The sequence below is a fragment of the Panulirus ornatus genome, chromosome 47 (assembly GCF_036320965.1).
Source record: "Panulirus ornatus isolate Po-2019 chromosome 47, ASM3632096v1, whole genome shotgun sequence".
Lineage (NCBI taxonomy): Eukaryota > Metazoa > Arthropoda > Malacostraca > Decapoda > Palinuridae > Panulirus > Panulirus ornatus.
This window is the reverse complement of record NC_092270.1, coordinates 8,772,785-8,793,633: the sequence shown is the minus strand read 5'-3', so window position 1 is coordinate 8,793,633 and position 20,849 is coordinate 8,772,785. Positions and strand designations below refer to the sequence as shown.

At 43.5% G+C, this 20,849-nt stretch overlaps 1 protein-coding gene across 4 annotated transcripts in view; it reads right to left on the bottom strand.

Annotated features, from left to right (window-relative positions):
• The window catches only part of LOC139763515 (sodium- and chloride-dependent glycine transporter 2-like), a 135,328-nt gene that overhangs the window by 12,034 nt on the left and 102,445 nt on the right, over positions 1 to 20,849 (bottom strand). For 2 of the 4 annotated variants that reach the window (XM_071689668.1, XM_071689667.1), the window contains exons 2-9: positions 11,982 to 12,161; positions 6,267 to 6,438; positions 5,324 to 5,455; positions 4,826 to 4,929; positions 2,692 to 2,843; positions 1,792 to 2,020; positions 1,369 to 1,515; positions 896 to 1,034 (exon numbers count right to left, since the gene is read on the bottom strand). In XM_071689668.1, the coding sequence (XP_071545769.1) occupies positions 896 to 1,034; positions 1,369 to 1,515; positions 1,792 to 2,020; positions 2,692 to 2,843; positions 4,826 to 4,929; positions 5,324 to 5,455; positions 6,267 to 6,438; positions 11,982 to 12,161 (1,255 nt within the window). The remainder of the gene's footprint in view (positions 1 to 895; positions 1,035 to 1,368; positions 1,516 to 1,791; positions 2,021 to 2,691; positions 2,844 to 4,825; positions 4,930 to 5,323; positions 5,456 to 6,266; positions 6,439 to 11,981; positions 12,162 to 20,849) is intronic. The other 2 variants (XM_071689670.1, XM_071689669.1) reach the window with 1 other exon arrangement.

The window sequence follows — 20,849 nt, the reverse complement described above, 5'->3', positions numbered from 1 at the left end:
GATAAAACTTTTGTCATGGCACTAACAGTATGGGAAATTAATGCTAACATCTCTTGCCTATGAATTCAGTACAGCAATTTATTTGTTTAGTAAAGTATAACTGAATTCAGTGCAGCAGTTTATTTGATTAGTAGAGTATACCTATCTTAAAGTGCATTTTTTAATAAAAAAAAAAAAAACATTGAAAATGCGTACTGAGGTACAAATATAGTTACAATGATCATATACTGAAAAGAAGAGCTCTCAACAAAGGTGAGCTAAAGTGGACTATCGTATGCCATTCGTCAGAATATCTCAGAACTGCAGAAAACTTGAGCTGAATTTGCAAACACCTCAGGTGCTTAATAAAATTAATATTTTCATAATATTGTTACAATGTCATAAGCCCTTGAAAGGAAAGTACCCATGTTTAGTCCTGCCGTGGCAAAATGATCAGGTAACAATCAATAAATAATAAGAAAAATTGGTTCAACAATTTTTACTGGCAGAGTTTGGAATCATCATCATAGTCAAACTTGCAAATCAGTTTGCATCTCCATAACTTCTGATAGGCCTCTTGAGTTTCATCCCTGAAAAGTTATGCCTGAGAAATCTTAAATCATCTATACTTATCACAATACTTACAGGAAGAGAAAGCACTATTTCTCTAACCATCAAAAATAAAGATATGTCTACATAATCAAACATACAATCTTTAAATTTTTTTCAAGAAACCTTAAACTTTTAAACACTATTTAATCTCTTGGACTTCATCCCTATTTAACACCTAAAGGAACAGGGTGTATCAATTCTTACCATGTAAAAGAACAGGAAATATAACTATGTGATCAGACATCAGTCCCTAAAATCATTAAAAAACTAAAACCTTTAAAAATCATCATACTATATAACATACCACTGGCAGCATTAGCAAGCTTCCTAATGTCAATGCCAAGATCATTGGACATGGCTCCCAAGACAGAAAAGATAGCAGCAGAAGCTATGAGCGATGTGATGAAATCCAAGGATGATACGATGAAGGCATCAATGTGAACCTGTTAAGAAGTTATTGGGTAACTAACAACTGCCACAAGTATGACCTGGTACTGAAAAATCTTTACTTCACACATTTTTAAAGTGCCAAGCCTCACATTTTAATTCCAGATTTCAAAATCTAATTCTCAAGAAAAATATTTTCAAGAGCAAACTTAACATATTCTAAAACAACTTCTTTTTAAAGTACTCTTTCTGTAACTTTTATCTACATGTTCTACGTTAAGTATCCTTAAACAAAAGTAATAAAGTGAAGGAGCATCTCCCTTTGATGAACAAGATACCTTTTTCATCACAAAGGCCACTAAACATGAAAACCACTAATAAAGTACACACCTTGTTTCTAAATTTATTGTATGAACCAAACATGATAAGTCCACCCCAAGACACTGAGAGAGAGAAGAACATTTGCTCTGCTGCTTTCCTCCACACCGTCACATTCAAAAGTTCATCCCAGCGAGGCACAAACAGGAACTTGAGACCCTGAAAGAAATATATGAAATCATGAGTTATATGAGAAATAAAAGTATCCTACCTTCATCAGTCATTAAAATTCACACACCATATCTAACAGTGTCCCTCAAAGGATATGCATTTTTAAATCTTTTAATGTACATGATAAGGTATGGTTTTGGAATGAATAAGACTTTATAACCTTACTCAATAAAAAGAGGCAATAACTTAATTTCTGATAACTGTTATTCACTGCAAATTTGATGAACCTAATAACAAACCAAGTAATCATCACAGAACTCTTACCTTAACTGCTCCTTCCAACCTTACTCCAACAATAAGCAGCGCAATGAGAATAAAGTATGGAAAGGTAGCGGTGAAATAAACCACTTTGCCTGAAGATTTAACACCCTTCATCAGGCACAAGAAAACAATGATCCATGACAATAGGAGACACAGTGTAAGGTCCCAATGAATCACACCAATATCACCAAATTCCTTAAGACCTCCTCTGTCCAGACGCAAAACTCCATTCCTGAGAAGGATAAGAAGTTTGATGCCAGTAGTGTATAAAATACTATTAAAAGAATCTAAACTTTATTCATCCATATCATAAACTTAGATATTCATGTGTTCATTTACTTTGTTTTAATGCATACCTATATGCTTTAACATAACTACTATTATTTAACACTCTAGTATATACTGAAGTTAAAGTTGCCACTCATGGAAAGTTTGACAGTTTTTGCTATAATATATCTTACAAAGATATTACAGATTTTTACTGTGGAGAAAAGCACAGCACTAAGAAATTACCAGTTTACCAACACACTAAAACTTGCTTTGAATACTGAGTGATTTTGCTCTAAATTGCATATTTATTGTTTAAAGGATATAATTAAAGTTGCATAATGTGATTTGGAGCATTATATTCAACTGTGATCTTAAATAAGGTGACACAAGCAAAGGTTATGTATTTCATGGAAGATGTGGGGTTGATTAACATAAAAACAGGTGTAACTTTAAGTATAAGTTCTTTTTCATTTTTACATTAATCAACCCCAAAGTTTTCCTGATATAAATAACCCTCACTATTATCACCTCCTCTAAGATCACGGAACAAAAATGAATCGCTTCAAATCATGCTCCATGACTCAATTCATTCTCAAACATATTTTTAGGGGCAACACTTTGAAAAGTACTCACATCCAAAACTGTGTAGCTGAGGACTCATTCTTGACGGTACAATTGATTGTATCTGTGGGGCCAGTCAGGTTGTAGTGGGAACATGAATACATGCCACCCACATCAAAACAATTAGAATCAGCCCATTTTGGGTCACAATATGACCATGGTACCTATGAATATAAGAAAAATATTTTGTATCTTTTCACCATATATATATATACGAAAACTTACTGTGTGCAGTTGAGGTAGTTGAAATACATAGAGACTCACTTCACACACATATCCTCAAATCATATCTAAAGTGTGACTATGACACAAACTTCCATTGCACACTGATATGACTTGTCATGTGAGACTACACTCTTCATTCATGTTTACACAACAACATCATAACTGCTCAACAATCTTCCCTCTGGTATCCTCACATGAAATATCTCTAATCCTACTCAACTACTACATCTCTCCCATTGTATACTTTTCTTCTTGTCACTTCAATTATACAACCATAAACATCTTGAATTAACATATTATATACTATGTAGATCTGTGTAAGGACTAGAAGAAAACATCAAAATAATAAAACACCAACCTAATCTATATTTCACTCCAAAAATCAAAGCTGTCTTAAAATAAAGCTCTTTATCTTTAGTTTACTCAAAATCCTTCCAAGAATAAGTCATGTAAACAAATACTGCTGTCCACAAAGATCATCATAATCACTTGTTAATTCAGATCAAATCTAATTATAAGGCAAAGACCCTATTTTGGAACTGTATACATGAAAGGGAAATAAAAGCTACTATTAAATTAAGAGGGACAAAGTTTCCTTGGTGAAGTTGGTAAGGTGCATGTTAGGCTAATGACTGATCCTGGTGAAGAATAAGGTAGATTTGGAAGAGAAAGGTTGTGTAAACAAGATTTTCCCCACATTTTTAGCAGAAAAAAGCTCTTAAGGAAAGTACTGATTTAAAAAAAATCAATTGAATAAGAATGCTCTCTGTGAAGTTTTGACTTGGATATTTTGAAGAGCATTTAAACTGGTAGTATGAGGTGGTATGAGCAAGTGATTCTGATGCAGAAGTGCTAAAAGGTTGTGCAACGTCACCATGGTTATCAAATCATATTAAGGAAGGGGCATTAAATGAAATAAAAGAGGCTGGGTGACTGTGTTGTAAATAATCATATAGACACCCAGCATTGAAGAATGTGTGGAAGGTGAGAACATAATCTCAGAAAGCAAAAATTGGTATGTTTGAAGGAATAGTGGTTCCAACAATGTTATATGGTTGCGAGGCTTGGGCTATAGACAGGGTTGTTCGGAGGAGGGTGAATGTGTTGGAAATGAGATGTTTGAGGACAATATGTAGTGTGAGGTGGTTTGATCGAGTAAGTAATGAAAGGATAAACGATGTGTGGTAATACAAAGAGTGTGGTTGAGAGAGCAGAAGAGGGTGTGTTGAAATGGTTTGGTCACATGGAGAGAATGAGTGAGGAAAGATTGACAGAGAGGATATATGTGTCAGAGGTGGAGGGAATGAGAAGTGGGAGACCAAATTGGAGGTAAAAGGATGGAGTGAAAAAGATTTTGAGTGATCGGGGCCTGAACATGCAGGAGGGTGAAAGGTGTGCAAGGAATAGAGTGAATTGGAACAATGTGGTATACTGGGGTTGACATGCTGTCAATGGATTGAACCAGGGAATGTGAAGCGTCTGGGGTAAACCATGGAAAGTTTTGTGGGGGCCTGGATGTGGAAAGGGAGCTGTAGTTTCTGTGCATTATTACATGACAGCTAGACTGAATGTGAACGAATGTGGCCTTTGTTGTCTTTTCCTAGTGCTACCTTGCACGTGTGCGGGGTGTGGCGACGGGAATGAATAAAGGCAGCAAGTACGAATTATGTACATATGTATATATGTATATGTCTGTGTATGTATATATACGTATACGTTGAAATGTATAGGTATGTATATGTGCATGTGTGGACGTGTATGTACATACATGTGTACGTGGGTGGGTTGGGCCATTCTTTCGTCTATTTCCTTGTGCTACCTCACTAACAAGGGAGACAGCGACAAAGTATAATAAATATAAATATAAATAAATATATTACTCTTATTATCATTGTCATAATTATTATCAAGTAATACCCACCTCTGAGGCAAAGCTACCAAACATGTAATAGAGTGTATATGCCATGACCTGGTTGTAGTAAATTGCAGTGATGAGAGAAATGACCACCATAGCAAAGCCCACACCTGCAAGATAAAAAATTGCAATACTGAGTTACCATGCCAGTGTATATATATAAATATCCACATTTTCCCCAATATTGCTAAGCTGAACTTAGTTCCTGACAGTCTCTGTCTTGATGACTAAAACCTTTTGGGAAAATTATTTTTTTGAGTAATCTAACCCATTAGAACCTCAAACTAACATCAGAATAACAGCTAAAATGACAGGAGTCAAGAATCAGGATCTGTGAAACAATGCTCAACATGAATTCCCTTGCAATTATTGGAAAATGTAAGACACCTATGATGCAAACTATACTGCTAATCTTTCATACTTTCTTTTCATATTTCAAATGAATATGATGCACGAGGAATAGTCACCTGTATAATATGGATGATCTTTCCTTAGGTAACTGACCTTGCATGACTGGGGCACAACGCCATACGTTCATGGGTCCAAGTTGGCTGTACTGTCCAAGAGCTGTCTCCATGAGGTACATGGGCTTGCCAATCAGCACTAGTAGGATAATGTATGGGAAGAGGAATGCCGCTGAAAAAGACAAAACACTTTTATCTCTTGATATTTCAAAAATAATGAATGAAAAAAGAAAGTTCTTCAAACCCTTCAGTAATATCTTTCATCAAAACTTGTATCCAACGACTGGATAAATGGAATTTAGAATTGCATTCTAGCTACTCATTCAATGAATGACTATAGCCCTCAGACATGCAACTTTCACATTTGCCAAGTCAATAACTCTTATGCTCTATGTTCATTCTCTAAACCTTTGACAATCTGTACATTTCTGCTTACATTGGTGCTTTGGTCCTCTGATTACCCTATTATTCACATGAATAAATTTAGCCATATCACTCGGGGAAACATACATAAATATGACTTGGTGATTAATCTGTCCTTAGATAGCTAGGGCTCATCTAGGACATGTATTTATGTGTATAAAGGATTTGGGGGCTTATGCTCATGCTATTCCATATCTTAATTTTACATTTCTTATCATTATGGTTTAAACTTTCACTATCTAAGGAACTGAATACCCTAATTATATCACTGTAGCCTCTTTCAGTGACTCATTATTCTGTCACCATCAAGGTAGTTTTCCCTTGCATATCCACCTCTCTAGGATGAAGAATGAGCCCTGAATTGTAAATCTATGATACTTTCATCAAAGTTATAAATCAACTCCCTACCTTGAATACTTTTAATAATCAATTAGTTTTGGCAAAAAATGTAAAAATGTAAGTGGATCCCTTTCCAAGGCATTCTATAGACAACACATTATTGTGCCTTTTTTATTTCCTTATGATTAAATAGCCATGTACCCAGTATGAGGGAAACTCACCCCCGCCATTATCAAAAGCCAGGTATGGGAAGCGCCACACATTGCCAACTCCAACTGACAAACCAATGCACGAGAGCAGGAACTCAGCCTTGCTGCCCCAGTGGCCCCGAGTACCTTCACCTGCAGCACCTGATTCCACTTCCACAGGCTGTGTCGAACTTGATCCATTACTCTGTTGAGAATAAAAATGTTTTAAAAATAGTATTCAAATAATATTGTGTGGTGGACTACGTAGTATATGTACATATTTAATGGATGTGAGCGACTGAGCCCTTTCTCTGTCTGTTCCTAGCACTACCTTGCTTACAGGGGAAAAAGAGAAGTATGAAAAAAATTCTGAATTTTATATTCAACCCCAGACAATGAAGTCATGAAAATGGGAAAGGGATCAAACATAGTGAAGTGAACAAATTACGAGCTAGATTAGGAAATGAACTAACAAGACAATATCATGCAAACTTGTCATATGATAGAAATATTGTGAGAAACATTCTACATTTTGATAAACATTGAAATTGCTTTCAAGTACACAGATACAGAGATATTCAGGAAGATATACAGACACAGCATAATTCAACCCAAGCTGGAATATGTCACATCTTTGTGGTTTCACCTGAGGAGTCACACAGGACTGCTAGAAAAGTTTTAGAGGAATGCAGCGATGTACTTGATGTACCACTTAAGGTTAGATGCAAGAGTTATAATGGGAGACATGGTAACCATATATATATGTAAGGCAAGTGTACGTGTAGGAAGAGAGGAAAGTGATTGGTTTTCAGTGAATGTTGGTTTGTCGCAGGGGTGTGTGATATCTCCATGGTTGTTTAATTTGTTTATGGATGGGGTTGTTAGGGAGGTGAATGCAAGAGTTTTGGAAAGAGGGGCATATATGCAGTCTGCTCTGGATGAGGGAGTTTGGGAAGTGAGTCAGTTGGTGTTTGCTGATGATACAGCGCTGGTGGTTGATTCGTGTGAGACTCTGCAGAAGCTGGTGACTGAGTTTGGTAAAGTGTGTGAAAGAAGAAAGCTGAGAGTAAATGTGAATAAGAGCAAGGTTATTAGGTACAGTAGGGTTGAGGGTCAAGTCAATTGGGAGGTAAGTTTGAATGGAGAAAAAATGGGTATGTTTGAAGGAATAGTGGTTCCAACAATGTTTTATGGTTGCGAGGCATGGGCTATAGATAGACTTGTGCGCAGGAGGGTGGATGTGCTGGAAATGAGATGTTTGAGGACAATATGTGGTGTGAGGTGGTTTGATCGAGTAAGTAATAATTGGGTAAGAGAGATGTGTGGTAATAAAAAGAGTGTGGTTGAGAGAGCAGAAGAGGGTGTTTTGAAATGGTTTGGTCACATGGAGAGAATGAGTGAGGAAAGATGACCAAGAGGATTTATGCGTCAGAGGGGGAGGGAACGAGGAGAAGTGGGACACCAAATTGGAGGTGGAAAGATGGAGTGAAAAAGATTTTGAGTGATCGGGGCCTGAACATGCAGGAGGGTGAAAGGTGTGCAAGGAATAGAAAGAATTGGAATGATGTGGTATACCAGGGTTAACGTGCTGTCACTGGATTGAACCAGGGCATGTGAAGCATCTGAGGTAAACCATGGAAAGTTCTGTGGGGCCTGGATGTGGAAAGGGAGCTGTGGTTTCGGTGCATTATACATGACTGCCAGAGACTGAGTGTGAATGAATGTGGCCTTTGTTGTCTTTTCCTAGCACATGCAAGGGGAGGGGGTTGTTATTTCATGTGTGGCAGGGTGGCAATGGGAATGAATAAAGGCAGACAGTATGAATTATGTAAATGTGTATATATGTATATGTGTGTGTGTATATATATAGGTATACGTTGAGATGTATAGGTATGTATATATGCGTGTGTGGACGTGTATGTATATACATGTGTATGTGGGTGGGCTGGGCCATTCTTTTGTCTATTTCCTTGCGCTACCTCAGTAAAGCAGGATACAGCGACAAAGTAAAATAAATAAGATAAATAAAATATCTATTTATTTATTTATTTTGCTTTGTCGCTGTCTCCCGCGTTTGCGAGGTAGCGCAAGGAAACAGACGAAAGAAATGGCCCAACCCACCCCCATACACATGTATATACATACACATCCACACACGCAAATATACATACCCATACATCTCAATGTACACATATATATGCACACACAGACACATACCTATATACATATGCACACAATTCACACTGTCTGCGTTCATTCATTCCCATCGCCACTTCGCCACACATGGAATAAAATCCCCCTAAGAAGCCACAACGACATTTATACTGAGCAGAAGTTTAAAGTTTGAAATGAGTAGAGCAGTAAACATAACTTGAAGACAGGCAAGAGAAAGCTACTGAGGGATGTGATGAAGCATCTCTTTAGCAACCAAGTTGTAAACATGTGGAATATGCCAAGTAAATAGGAACTACATGAGAGTAGGTCTAAAAAAATCATAAACCTTGGGGGAAAATGAATACAGAAACCTTCATATCATACAGCAATCTGGCTACCTTTCAGTACCCTAATACAGACTTTATCACTATGTTCTTACCATGCAAGTTACTCGATTAACAATTTATATTTCTTCTATATGCTCATCAACTGATCCTTGGCTTATGGGCTAATATCCTTATTAGTATCAAGAACAGAGATAAGGCTTCTCTTAACCTGCATCAGACCAAAATGGCTTACAGCAACCTGTTGGAGACTGAGAGAACCACCTGAAGGAGACTCTTCCCTGCTGACCACCCTTGTTGCTGACTTTCTCAAGAGTGCTGATGACATACTTGCTGCATCTCACACTTATGCTTTAACCTTCTCGCAACTGGCCAGGATCTTCCTGACCTGTGATGCTAGGTGAAGCTGGTACTTGTACAAATGGATACTGGGCATGTAATACCTAGATCTTATTCAACATCCGATCAAAATTTTGAATTAACAAACTATTCATTCCACACATATTGACAATATTCAAAGCATCGTAATACGTTCTTGTCAGATGTTACCAGATGTTAGCAGCTGTGCATCTGGTTGAAAAGATTAATTCCAAACGTCCAAGAGCTGCTGAATGGATTCATCTACCTCTATCTCATTCACTCATAGTTACCCTGGCACCAGTTTCTGTGAAATAGTACTGATATTACACAAGAGCTTTCTCATGGCTCGAGCTGATGGCCTTAATAGTGTTACCAGTTGACAGGTCCAAAGACCAGATGATCAACCAACCAACCAACTCTTTACTGTTATTTGATCAAAACTGTAGTTCGAGTAAAAGAAATAATCGAAGTTCCTCTTAAAAAGAAAAAAAGTCATTTCGTTTAATTCAACCACCTTCTGGTCGTTTCTCATTCAATATCATTTGTTTCTAGACATTATTTTCCATGTTTACTCATTATTTTCTAAAGTTCAACTGTAAGTATGCACTGCCATCTTATAACAAGTCACTCAGTATATATATATATATATATATATATATATATATATATATATATATATATATATATATATATATATATATATATATATTTATATATATATATATATATATATAATCCCTGGGGATAGGGGAGAAAGAATACTTCCCACGCATTCCTCACGTGTCGTAGAAGGCGACTAAAGGGGACGGGAGTAGGTGGCTAGAAACCCTCCCCTCCTTGTATTATAACTTTCTGAACGGGGAAACAGAACAAGGAGTCACGCGGGGAGTGCTCATCCTCCTCGTAGGCTCAGATTGGGGTGTCTAAATGTGTGTGGATGTAACCAAGATGAGAAAAAAGGAGAGATAGGTAGTATGTTTGAGGAAAGGTACCTGGATGTTTTGGCTCTGAGTGAAACGAAGCTCAAGGATAAAGGGGAAGAGTGGTGTGGGAATGTCTTGGGAGTAAAGTCAGGGGTTAGTGAGAGGACAAGAGCAAGGGAAGGAGTAAGCACTACTCCTGATACAGGAGTGATGGGAGTATGTGATATAGTGTAAGAAAGTAAACTCTAGATTGATATGGGTAAAACTGAAAGTGGATGGAGAGAGATGGGTGATTATTGGTGCATATGCACCTGGGCATGAGAAGAAAGATCATTAGAGGCAAGTGTTTTGGGAGCAGCTAAGTGAGTGTGTTAGTAGCTTTGATGCACAAGACCGGGTTATAGTGATGGGTGATTTGAATGCAAAGGTGAGTAATGTGGCAGTTGAAGGAATAATTGGTGTACATGGGGTGTTCAGTGTTGTAAATGAAAATGGTGAAGAGCTTGCAAATTTATGTGCTGAAAAAGGACTTGTGATTGGGAATACCTGGTTTAAAAAGAGAGATATACATAAGTATACGTATGTAAGTAGGAGAGATGGCCAGAGAGCGTTATTGGCTTACATGTTAATTGATAGGCGCGCGAAAAAGAGACTTTTGGATGTTAATGTGCTGAGAGGTGCAACTGGAGGGATGTCTGATCATTATCTTGTGGAGGAGAAGGTGAAGATTTGTAGAGGTTTTCAGAAAAAAAAGAGAGAATGTTGGGGTGAAGAGAGTGGTGAGAGTAAGTGAGCTTGGGAAGGAGACTTGTGAGGAAGTACCAGGAGAGACTGACCGCAGAAGGGAAAAAGGTGAGAGGAAAGGACGTAAGGGGAGTTGGGGAGGAATGGGATGTATATAGGGAAGCAGTGATGGATTGCGCAAAAGATGTGTGTGGCATGAGAAGCGTGGGGGGGTGGGCAAATTAGAAAGGGTAGTGAGTGGTGGGATGAAGAAGTAAGATTATTAGTGAAAGAGAAGAGAGAGGCATTTGGACGATTTTTGCAGCGAAATAATGCAAATGACTGGGAGATGTATAAAAGAAAGAGGCAGGAGGTCAAGAGAAAGGTGCAAGAGGAAAAAAAGAGGGCAAATGAGAGTTGGGGTGAGAGAGTATCATTAAATTTTAGGGAGAATAAAAAGATGTTTTGGAAGCAGGTAAATAAAGTGCGTAAGACAAGGGAACAAATGGGAACATCAGTGAAGGGGGCTAATGGGGAGGTGATAACAAGTAGTGGTGATGTGAGAAGGAGACAGAGTGAGTATTTTGAAGGTTTGTTGAATGTGTTTGATGACAGAGTGGCAGATATAGTGTGTTTTGGTCACGGTGGAGTGCGAAGTGAGAGGGTCAAGGAAAATGGTTTGGTAAACAGGGAAGAGGTAGTGAAAGCTTTGCGGAAGATGAAAGCCGGCAAGGCGGCAGGTTTGGATGGTATTGCGGTGGAATTTATCAAAAAAAAGGGAGTGACTATGTTGTTGACAGATTGTTAAGGATATTCAGTGTATGTATGGTTCATGGTGAAGCGCCTGGGGATTGGCGGAATGCATGCATAGTGCCATTGTACAAAGGCAAAGGGGATAAAGGTGAGTGTTCAAATTACAGAGGTCTAAGTTTGTTGAGTATTCCTGGGAAATTATATGGGAGGGTATTGATTGCGAGAGTAAAGGCATGTACGGAGAATCAGATTGGGGAAGAGCAGTGTGGTTTCAGAAGTGGTAGAGGATGTGTGGATCAGGTGTTTGCTTTGGAGAATGTATGTGTGAGATACTTAGGAAAACAGATGGATTTGTATGTAGCATTTATGAGTTTGTGTTATCCTAGATGTTGTGTTGCACTGTATGATATGTTCATTACTATATATGTTGTGTGACCATTTACCTCCTACCCTACCTGGCCACATCTCCCTTGCCCTTGCACCCCACCCACCTTGTACGATTCGTAGGGCGTGGGCACATAGTTCTGCCGCCAGCGTTCCTCGGTGCCGTTGGAGGAGGTGTAACCATTGTTGTGTGGGGCGCCGTCACCCCCGGCGCCTCCGCTGCTGCCGCTGCCGCCGGCGGTGGCGGTGGCAGTGCGCTGCTTGTACGAGATAGGGCTGATGGGGTCCTGTTGGGGGAGATGTTACACAGTCATGCCCAGGGATGTAGTACGCTCCTACACTTCTCAATACAGTGACACTGACACAGGCCATGGTAACAACCATGGACAGCGTAATATACCGACACTATTAGAATGAAGTAAAGGAACACCATACGAAGGAGTGAAGGGGTGGCAGTCGAAGAAAAGACTCAAGTTAGCGAGGGAAAGACCCGCGAGTTGTGGCCTCCTCTAGAAGTAAGGACTGGGGAAACCAGACTGAAAGGTGGCGTTGTTCAGGTCACTAAAATGATGGAGAACGAGGGTTCATCTCCTTCAGGGGATACCCTCCTACTTGCCCTGTGTGTCCAGACCGAAGAGGTTATCGACTGGTGATGGCTGGTTACTTGACTGGTGAGTTGGGACTGGAGGCTGACTGCTGTCTGGTCTGGTGAGTGGTTAAGAGGTGAGCCATACTTTGTGGTTTCTGACTGGTGTCTCTAACAGTCAGGTGCTAACCGGAACATTTTTTTTTTACCCATAATTGGAGTAAATTTAATACGCTTGCTGATTGGCACATGTCTGGATTGCTGATTGGGCTACACTGTCTGATATAACCTGTGCTTCAACTGGTTCAAGATGCCGACTGGTAAGCGACTGGTCGTTGCTCACTGTGAGGACAGCTGTTATGCACTTCTTTCTCCCTCCCCTTCGTGGGGTCTATACCCCACAAGCCTTCCAACGACACCAGAGGGATAGAAGTTCAGCGTACGAGTCACGTCAGGTGTTTCACACTTACGCTCTCCTGTGTTTACTTCTTCACTGTGAATACATGTCAGGTGTTTCACACTTGCGCTCTCCTGTGTTTACTTCTTCACTGTGAATATTTGTGTTTCTTTTACCCTTTGATATGATTCATATCGAGGTTCCTAATAGCTAAATCTGGTCAGTTACAGTGGCAGGCGACAGGAAAGCAGGCGAATATAGTTTCCAATAGGCGGCAGTCTGAAGTAAAACCATTTGGAATCCCTGGCTTCGAAAGCGAGCGAGAGGCGCTTTATTAAATGGCTGAATTATATACCCAGAAGGGAAGAAAAAAAGGAGACGTATTTAAAACGAGAAGTCTCGCCAAATTGGACCGTCATTGTCATCCCAAGACCAGACAAGAGAAGGGAATGGGAAGTGTTATCAACTTCGGTTGTATATTCCGACTTGAGACACAGTTTATGAGGACGAGTTTTAAGAAAGAAAGGAAGGTTTTAAGAAAGAAAGGAAGGTTTTGAGGGAATGAATGCTATTCTTTGCCTCCTCTCAGATGCAGCAGTCAGCCCATCCCTTTAATATGTGTAATATCTTGATGGTCAGTCTCTGGCTACATTCATATTTAACAGACTGCCCATCATTGTTTCCCCCCCTCTCCCTTTTTCCTTCCCAACAATTAATACCCTAATCCTGTTTATTTACTGGAGATGCACTTGACCCCTGAACCTTACAGGTCAGGTCAAAAAAAGGTCGTCTTAGGTATGGGGGGTGGGGGGGGGTGGTTAAGGGCGAAAAGATGATGGGAGATGTAGCGGTCAACTAGCCATATGACCTGACCCATTAAGGTTAAGTTAAAGGCCAGTCATGGGTGTAATGAAGATAGGGGGGTAGTGAAGATAAGGGGTTAATAAAGATAAGGGGGTAATAAAAATGAGAGCGTAGAGACAAACTCATCTCTTCATTCAAGTCAAAAGTATCTCTCCACTTTATTACCTTCGGCAAATATATATATTCACTTCAGCCTTGCCCTAAGTATCTCTACTTCACTCTCGCCAAATATATCTTCACTTCACCCTCGCCAAAAAGCACCTTCACTTCATCTTCACCAAACGTATCTTCACTTCATCCTCAATAAGGAATCCTCACTTCAACCTCGACTGACGCATCCTCATTACACTTTCGGCAAACGCTACTTCACCCTCGCCATCTTCACTTCACCCTCGAAGAATTCATCTTCACTTCACCCTCGACGAACTCATCCTTACCTCTCACCCTTGAGAAATCCGTTCTGACCCTCTCCTCAACCCGACTGACCTTTGATCTAACCCTGAGAGGTCAGGTCAAAACCCCATCTTCACCACGCCTTAATATAAAAGGCCCTACTAAGGCTCAAGGCTCAAAAAGGCCCCACGGGACATAGTGAGGACATGTGTGACCTGGCCCTTATGGGTCACGTCAACATCACCTCGACATGAGCAGACATGACACAGAGACGAAACATGACGAGGACACGCACAATCCACGGCAAAAGCACCCTCCTCCTCTGTACTCTCCGTCTCTAACGTACACCCGGGAATTTCACGTCACTGTCTTGCTGGCAGGCAGAGACAATCTCCAGAGCTTGCGTAGAAACAAGATGGATTCTGGAGGCTTGTGGAAAATTCTGCGACAGCGGAGGAGCCTGAGACTCAGCAGCATCTTACGGTTCAACTACAAGCCCGGCTGGGGTCGACGTCGGCAGGTGGCTGAAGTGAGCCCGGAGGGCACGCTCTCTCTCTACCTGAGCCCGACACCTCGACCCTGCGCACCGCCCTGCCTCGCGGGCCTCCCCACCATCGAACTCCAGCACCTCAACTACCTCCCGGTGGTCGTCTGCGGACGGCGCCACTGCTCCATGTTCGTGGACTCGGGCACCACCACGGCCTTCATGAGCCACCGCCTGGCGGAGGAGCTCGGCCTCTTGGATCGCGTCGTCGAGTACGACACCTTCCAGCTCATGGACTGGTTCGGCGTGCAGACGAAGGAGTTCGGCATCCTGAGGGACGTGCCCGTCCACCTGGCGGGAGGCGCGGACGAGGAGACCATGACCTTCCTCGTCACTCCGGTCGACTACGATCTCTAGGACGACCTCTTCTTGGACAACCACTTCCTGCGGAGGCGCCGGGTCCTGCAGGCGTTCGGCGACGGACGCTCGAGGCTCCACTTCCCGAATCTGGGAGACGGGGCGAAGCCCCGCTCCGGGACGTTCCAGGGCATCCAGTACGTGCTGGAAGCGCATCTGGACCGGCGTTTGAGAGATCCGCCCCTCGCCGTGCATGTCGACTCGGGGGCGACGCACTTCTACGTGTCGCCGAAGCGGTTGAGGGCGATCCAAGACTCCAGCCAGGGCCAGGAGGTCAAGAGGGTCCAGGTCCTCCTCCACGACGGGCGGGTCCTCCTCAGCGAGGAGCTCCGCACGGGGGCCGACGACTCCTTCGACTTCGTCCTGGGCAGCTCGGCCCTCGACCGCTATCGCTGCGTCCTGGACTACTCCGGGTGGTGGCTGTACGTCCAGAGCGGAGGCGAAACGTACCGGGCCAAACTGAGGAAACATTCCGGCTACTGAGCGGGGGCCAGTGTGCGCCTCTCTCTCTCTCCGTAAATACTCGTAAACAAATACTCTCTCTCTCTCTCTCTCTCTCTCTCTCTCTCTCTCCGTAAATACTCGTAAACAAGTACTCTCTCTCTCTCTCTCTCTCTCCGTAAATACTCGTAAACAAATACTCTCTCTCTCTCTCTCTCTCTCTCCGTAAATACTCGTAAACAAGTACTTTCTCTCTCTCTCTCTCTCTCTCTCTCTCTCTCCGTAAATACTCGTAAACAAGTACTATCTCTCTCTCTCTCTCTCTCTCTCTCTCTCTCTCTCTCTCCGTAAATACTCGTAAACAAGTACTCTCTCTCTCTCTCAAATCTCGTCACAAATACTCGCAAATGAGTACTCATTTAGATTCTCTCTCTCTCTCTCTCTCTCTCTCTCCCAAAATCTCGCCGTAAATACTCGTAAATAATTACTCTCACTATTCTCTCAAAATGTCGTAAATAATTCTCTCTCTCTCTCTCTCTCTCTCTCTCTCTCGGGTTGTGTAAGACAAGAGAGAGAGAGAGAGAGAGAGAGAGAGAGAGAGAGAGAGAGAGAGAGTAGTATATCAGGTGACAACGGCATGTAAATAAGGTGGCAGGTTCCCACACAACCCGTGGGACCTGTTCAGATGTTGGCAGACCACGAGTGTAGGTAGCACCGGTGTGAGCTGGAGTGTTGTCCGGGGTGAAGTTGTCAACCACTGTTCTCAACTGTCTGTCATCCTCCAGTGTTGTCAGTCACGTGGTAATGTCATCCTCCAGTGTTGTCAGTCACGCTGTGGTGTTGTCTGTCATCCTCCAGTGTTGTTGTCAGTCATGTCGTAGTGTTGTCAGTCATCCTCCAGTCATGGAGTAGCGTTGTCAGTCATCCTCCAGTGTTGTTGTCAGTCATGCCGTAGTGTTGTCAGTCATCCTCCAGTCATGCGGTAGCGTTGTCAGTCATCCTCCAGTGTTGTCAGTCATGCGGTAATGTTGCCAGACATTCTCCAGTGTTGTCAGTCATGCGGTAATGTTGCCAGACATTCTCCAGTGTTGTTGTCAGTCATGCCGTAGTGTTGTCAGTCATCCTCCAGTCATGCGGTAGCGTTGTCAGTCATCCTCCAGTGTTGTCAGTCATGCGGTAATGTTGCCAGACATTCTCCAGTGTTGTCAGTCATGCCGTAGTGTTCTCAGACATCCTCCAGTGTTGTTGTCAGTCATGCCGCAGTGTTGTCAGTCATCCTCTAGCGTTGTCAGTCATGTCCCGGTTTTGTCAGCCATCGTTCAGCAGTCGTCAGTCACGCTGTAGAGTCGTCTGTCACCCTCCAGTGTTGGTGTCAGTCACGCCGCAGTGGTGTCAGTCATCCTCCAGTGTTGTTGTCAGTCACGCCTTAGTGTTGTCAGTCATCCTCCAGTGTTGTTGTCAGCCACGCCGTAGTGGTGTCAGTCATCCTCCAGTGTTGTTGTCAGTCACGCCTTAGTGTTGTCAGTCATCCTCCAGTGTTGTTGTCAGCCACGCCGTAGTGGTGTCAGTCATCCTCCAGTGTTGTTGTCAGCCACGCCGTAGTGGTGTCAGTCATCCTCCAGTGTTGTTGTCAGTCACGCCTTAGTGTTGTCAGTCACCCTCCAGTGTTGTTGTCAGCCACGCCGTAGTGGTGTCAGTCATCCTCCAGTGTTGTTGTCAGCCACGCCGTAGTGGTGTCAGTCATCCTCCAGTGTTGTTGTCAGTCACGCCTTAGTGTTGTCAGTCATCCTCCAGTGTTGTTGTCAGCCACGCCGTAGTGGTGTCAGTCATCCTCCAGTGTTGTTGTCAGTCACGCCTTAGTGTTGTCAGTCATCCTCCAGTGTTGTCAGTCACGCCTTAGTGTTGTCAGTCATCCTCCAGCGTTGTCAGTCAGGCTGTTGTTTGTCAGCAAAAATCCCTCCCCCCCCCCCAAGTGTTGCAGGTCATAACCGGAGTGAGACAAGGAGGGGAAGGGAAGGGGAAGGGAAGGGAAGGGGAAGGGAAGGGGAAGGGAAGGGGAAGGGGAAGGGAAGGGGAAAGGGAAGGGAAGGGGAAAGGGAAGGGGAAAGGGAGGGTGGGGTGTACATGGAAGGTCATGGGAAGGACAGATGACACAGGAGACCTGGTATGGTCCGATCTACGAGAGGTCACATCCGAGGTCACAGCCATTATCATTTTAATTCATCATCCTTGATCGCCGTCTCCCGCGCTAGCGAGGTAGCGCAGGGAAACAGGCGAGAGAATGGCCCAACCCACCCACGTACACATGTATATATATATATACATACACGCCCACACACGCACATATACATACATTTCAACGTATCCATACATGTACATAGTCATACATGTACATAGTCATACTTGCTGCCTTCATCTATTCCCGTCGCCACCCCGATACACATAAGTTTTGTTGCCCTGAGAAGGGCAACAACGCTCATTGCGTCACGGGGAAGGATAGGACTGATTCAAAGAAGGACAACAAAGCTCATTGCGTCACGGGGAAGGGTAGGACTGATTCAAAGAAGGACAACAAAGCTCATTGCGTCACGGGGAAGGGTAGGACTGATTCAAAGAAGGACAACAAAGCTCATTGCGTCACGGGGAAGGGTAGGACTGATTCAAAGAAGGACAACAAAGCTCAATGCGTCACGGGGAAGGGTAGGACTGATTCAAAGAAGGACAACAAAGCTCATTGCGTCACGGGGAAGGGTAGGACTGATTCAAAGAAGGACAACAACGCTCATTGCGTCACGGGGACGGATAGGACTGATTCAAAGAAGGACAACAAAGCTCATTGCGTCACGGGGAAGGGTAGGACTGATTCAAAGAAGGACAACAACGCTCATTGCGTCACGGGGAAGGATAGGACTGATTCAAAGAAGGACAACAAAGTTCAATCCGTCACGGGCAAGGATAGGACTGATTCAAAGAAGGACAACAAAGCTCATTGCGTCACGGGGAAGGATAGGACTGATTCAAAGAAGGGCAACAACGCTCATTGCGTCACGGGGAAGGATAGGACTGATTCAAAGAAGGACAACAAAGCTCAATGCGTCACGGGGAAGGATAGGACTGATTCAAAGAAGGACAACAAAGCTCATTGCGTCACGGGGAAGGGTAGGACTGATTCAAAGAAGGACAACAACGCTCATTGCGTCACGGGGAAGGGTAGGACTGATTCAAAGAAGGACAACAAAGTTCAATCCGTCACGGGCAAGGATAGGACTGATTCAAAGAAGGACAACAAAGCTCATTGCGTCACGGGGAAGGATAGGACTGATTCAAAGAAGGACAACAACGCTCATTGCGTCACGGGGAAGGGTAGGACTGATTCAAAGAAGGACAACAAAGCTCATTGCGTCACGGGGAAGGATAGGACTGATTCAAAGAAGGACAACAAAGCTCATTGCGTCACGGGGAAGGGTAGGACTGATTCAAAGAAGGACAACAAAGCTCATTGCGTCACGGGGGAAGGATAGGACTGATTCAAAGAAGGACAACAAAGCTCATTGCGTCACGGGGAAGGGTAGGACTGATTCAAAGAAGGGCAACAACGCTCATTGCGTCACGGGGAAGGATAGGACTGATTCAAAGAAGGACAACAAAGCTCAATGCGTCACGGGGAAGGATAGGACTGATTCAAAGAAGGACAACAATGCTCATTGCGTCACGGGGGAAATGCGCCTCACGAGGAAGGACTCTACGGGTCACCTACTCTTGCTCCCACTGTAAGAAAACCTGCGTAGACTCCATGTAGGTTAGGTTTGGTGACGCAACAGCAACGCAGGGGGAAAAATGTATATTTTTGTTTCCAGTCGTAAAAAAGTTTTCGGACATTTGCACATATCCTTTACAGCCACATATAGTAGATACATTGACCTTCAAATCAAGGCTATATATATATATATATATATATATATATATATATATATATATATATATATATACTAACCTCCAACAGCCAGGATCGAACCCGGGTCCCCTGCGTAGGAGGCGGGAGCAGGGGTTCCGGGTTCGATCCTGGCTGTTGGAGTAAAGTTAATATGTTGTGTGGCAGTGCGCGTTCACATGCATTGTTTACGTGTGTGTGTGTGTGTGTGTGTGTGTGTGTGATCAAAAAAGGTCTGACCAGGGCGCTGGTCTATGGTGGGTATGTCTAGCTATAAGACACAGAGCATTATGGTCTCCTGTGTTATCCATGGCACTATCTGTCGTGGGCGCTCTGCTATACTGGTGAGACTCATTCCAAAATACGTCGTTTTTTTCATTCAACTCAAAGGTGTGTGTGTGTGTGTGTGTGTGTGTGTGTGTGTGTGCATTCGATGCAGGGAGGGAATGAGGCGGGGGATGGGTAGGGCGAAGAAAGGGAGATAAGTGATGGGAAGGGCGAAGAAAGCGAGGTAAGTGATGGGAAAGGCGAAGAAAGGGAGGTAAGTGATGGGAAGGGCGAAGAAAGGGAGATAAGTGATGGGAAGGGCGAAGAAAGGGAGAGAAGTGACGTGAAGGGCGAAAAAAAAGAGAGATAAGTGATGGGAAGGGCGAAGAAAGGGAGAGAAGTGATGGGAAGGGCGAAGAAAGGGAGGTAAGTGATGGGAAGGGCGAAGAAAGGGAGAGAAGTGATGGGAAGGGCGAAGAAAGGGAGAGAAGTGATGGGATGGGCGAAGAAAGGGAGGTAAGGGATGGGAAAGGCGAAGAAAGGGAGGTAAGTGACGGGAAGGGCGAAGAAAGGGAGACAAGTGATGGGAAGGGCGAAGAAAGGGAGAGAAGTGATGGGAGGAGGGAAGGGAAGGTAAGGGGAAGAGAGAGAGAGAGAGAGAGAGAGAGAGAGAGAGAGAGAGAGAGAGAGAGAGAGGTATCAACACGGAAAGGACATGGGAAGGGGGGTGTGTCTTGGGGAGACAAAGGAGCTTAAGGGAGAAATACTATGGGGAGATAACAAAAGAGACATGGGGAGATACGAGAGAGAGGCGGGGAGAGATGAGACACAGGGAGGGAGAGAGGCGGGGAGATAACCTTTGACTCACAGAGATGGAATGTCACCCACGTGTGAGGCGAAGTCGACCTTCACGTGCTGGTGGGCCTGTACCTCCCAGCACGTAGCGCTCACCACACCAAGTGCTAGTGGGCCAGTATCTCCCAGCACGTAGCGCTCAGCACACCACGTGCTGGTGGGCCAGTATCTCCCAGCACGTAGCGCTCACCACACCAAGTGCTAGTGGGCCAGTATCTCCCAGCACGTAGCGCTCACCACCACGTGCTGGTGGGCCTGTACCTCCCAGCACGTAGCGCTCACCACACCACGTGCTGGTGGGCCAGTACCTCCCAGCACGTAGCGCTCACCACACCACGTG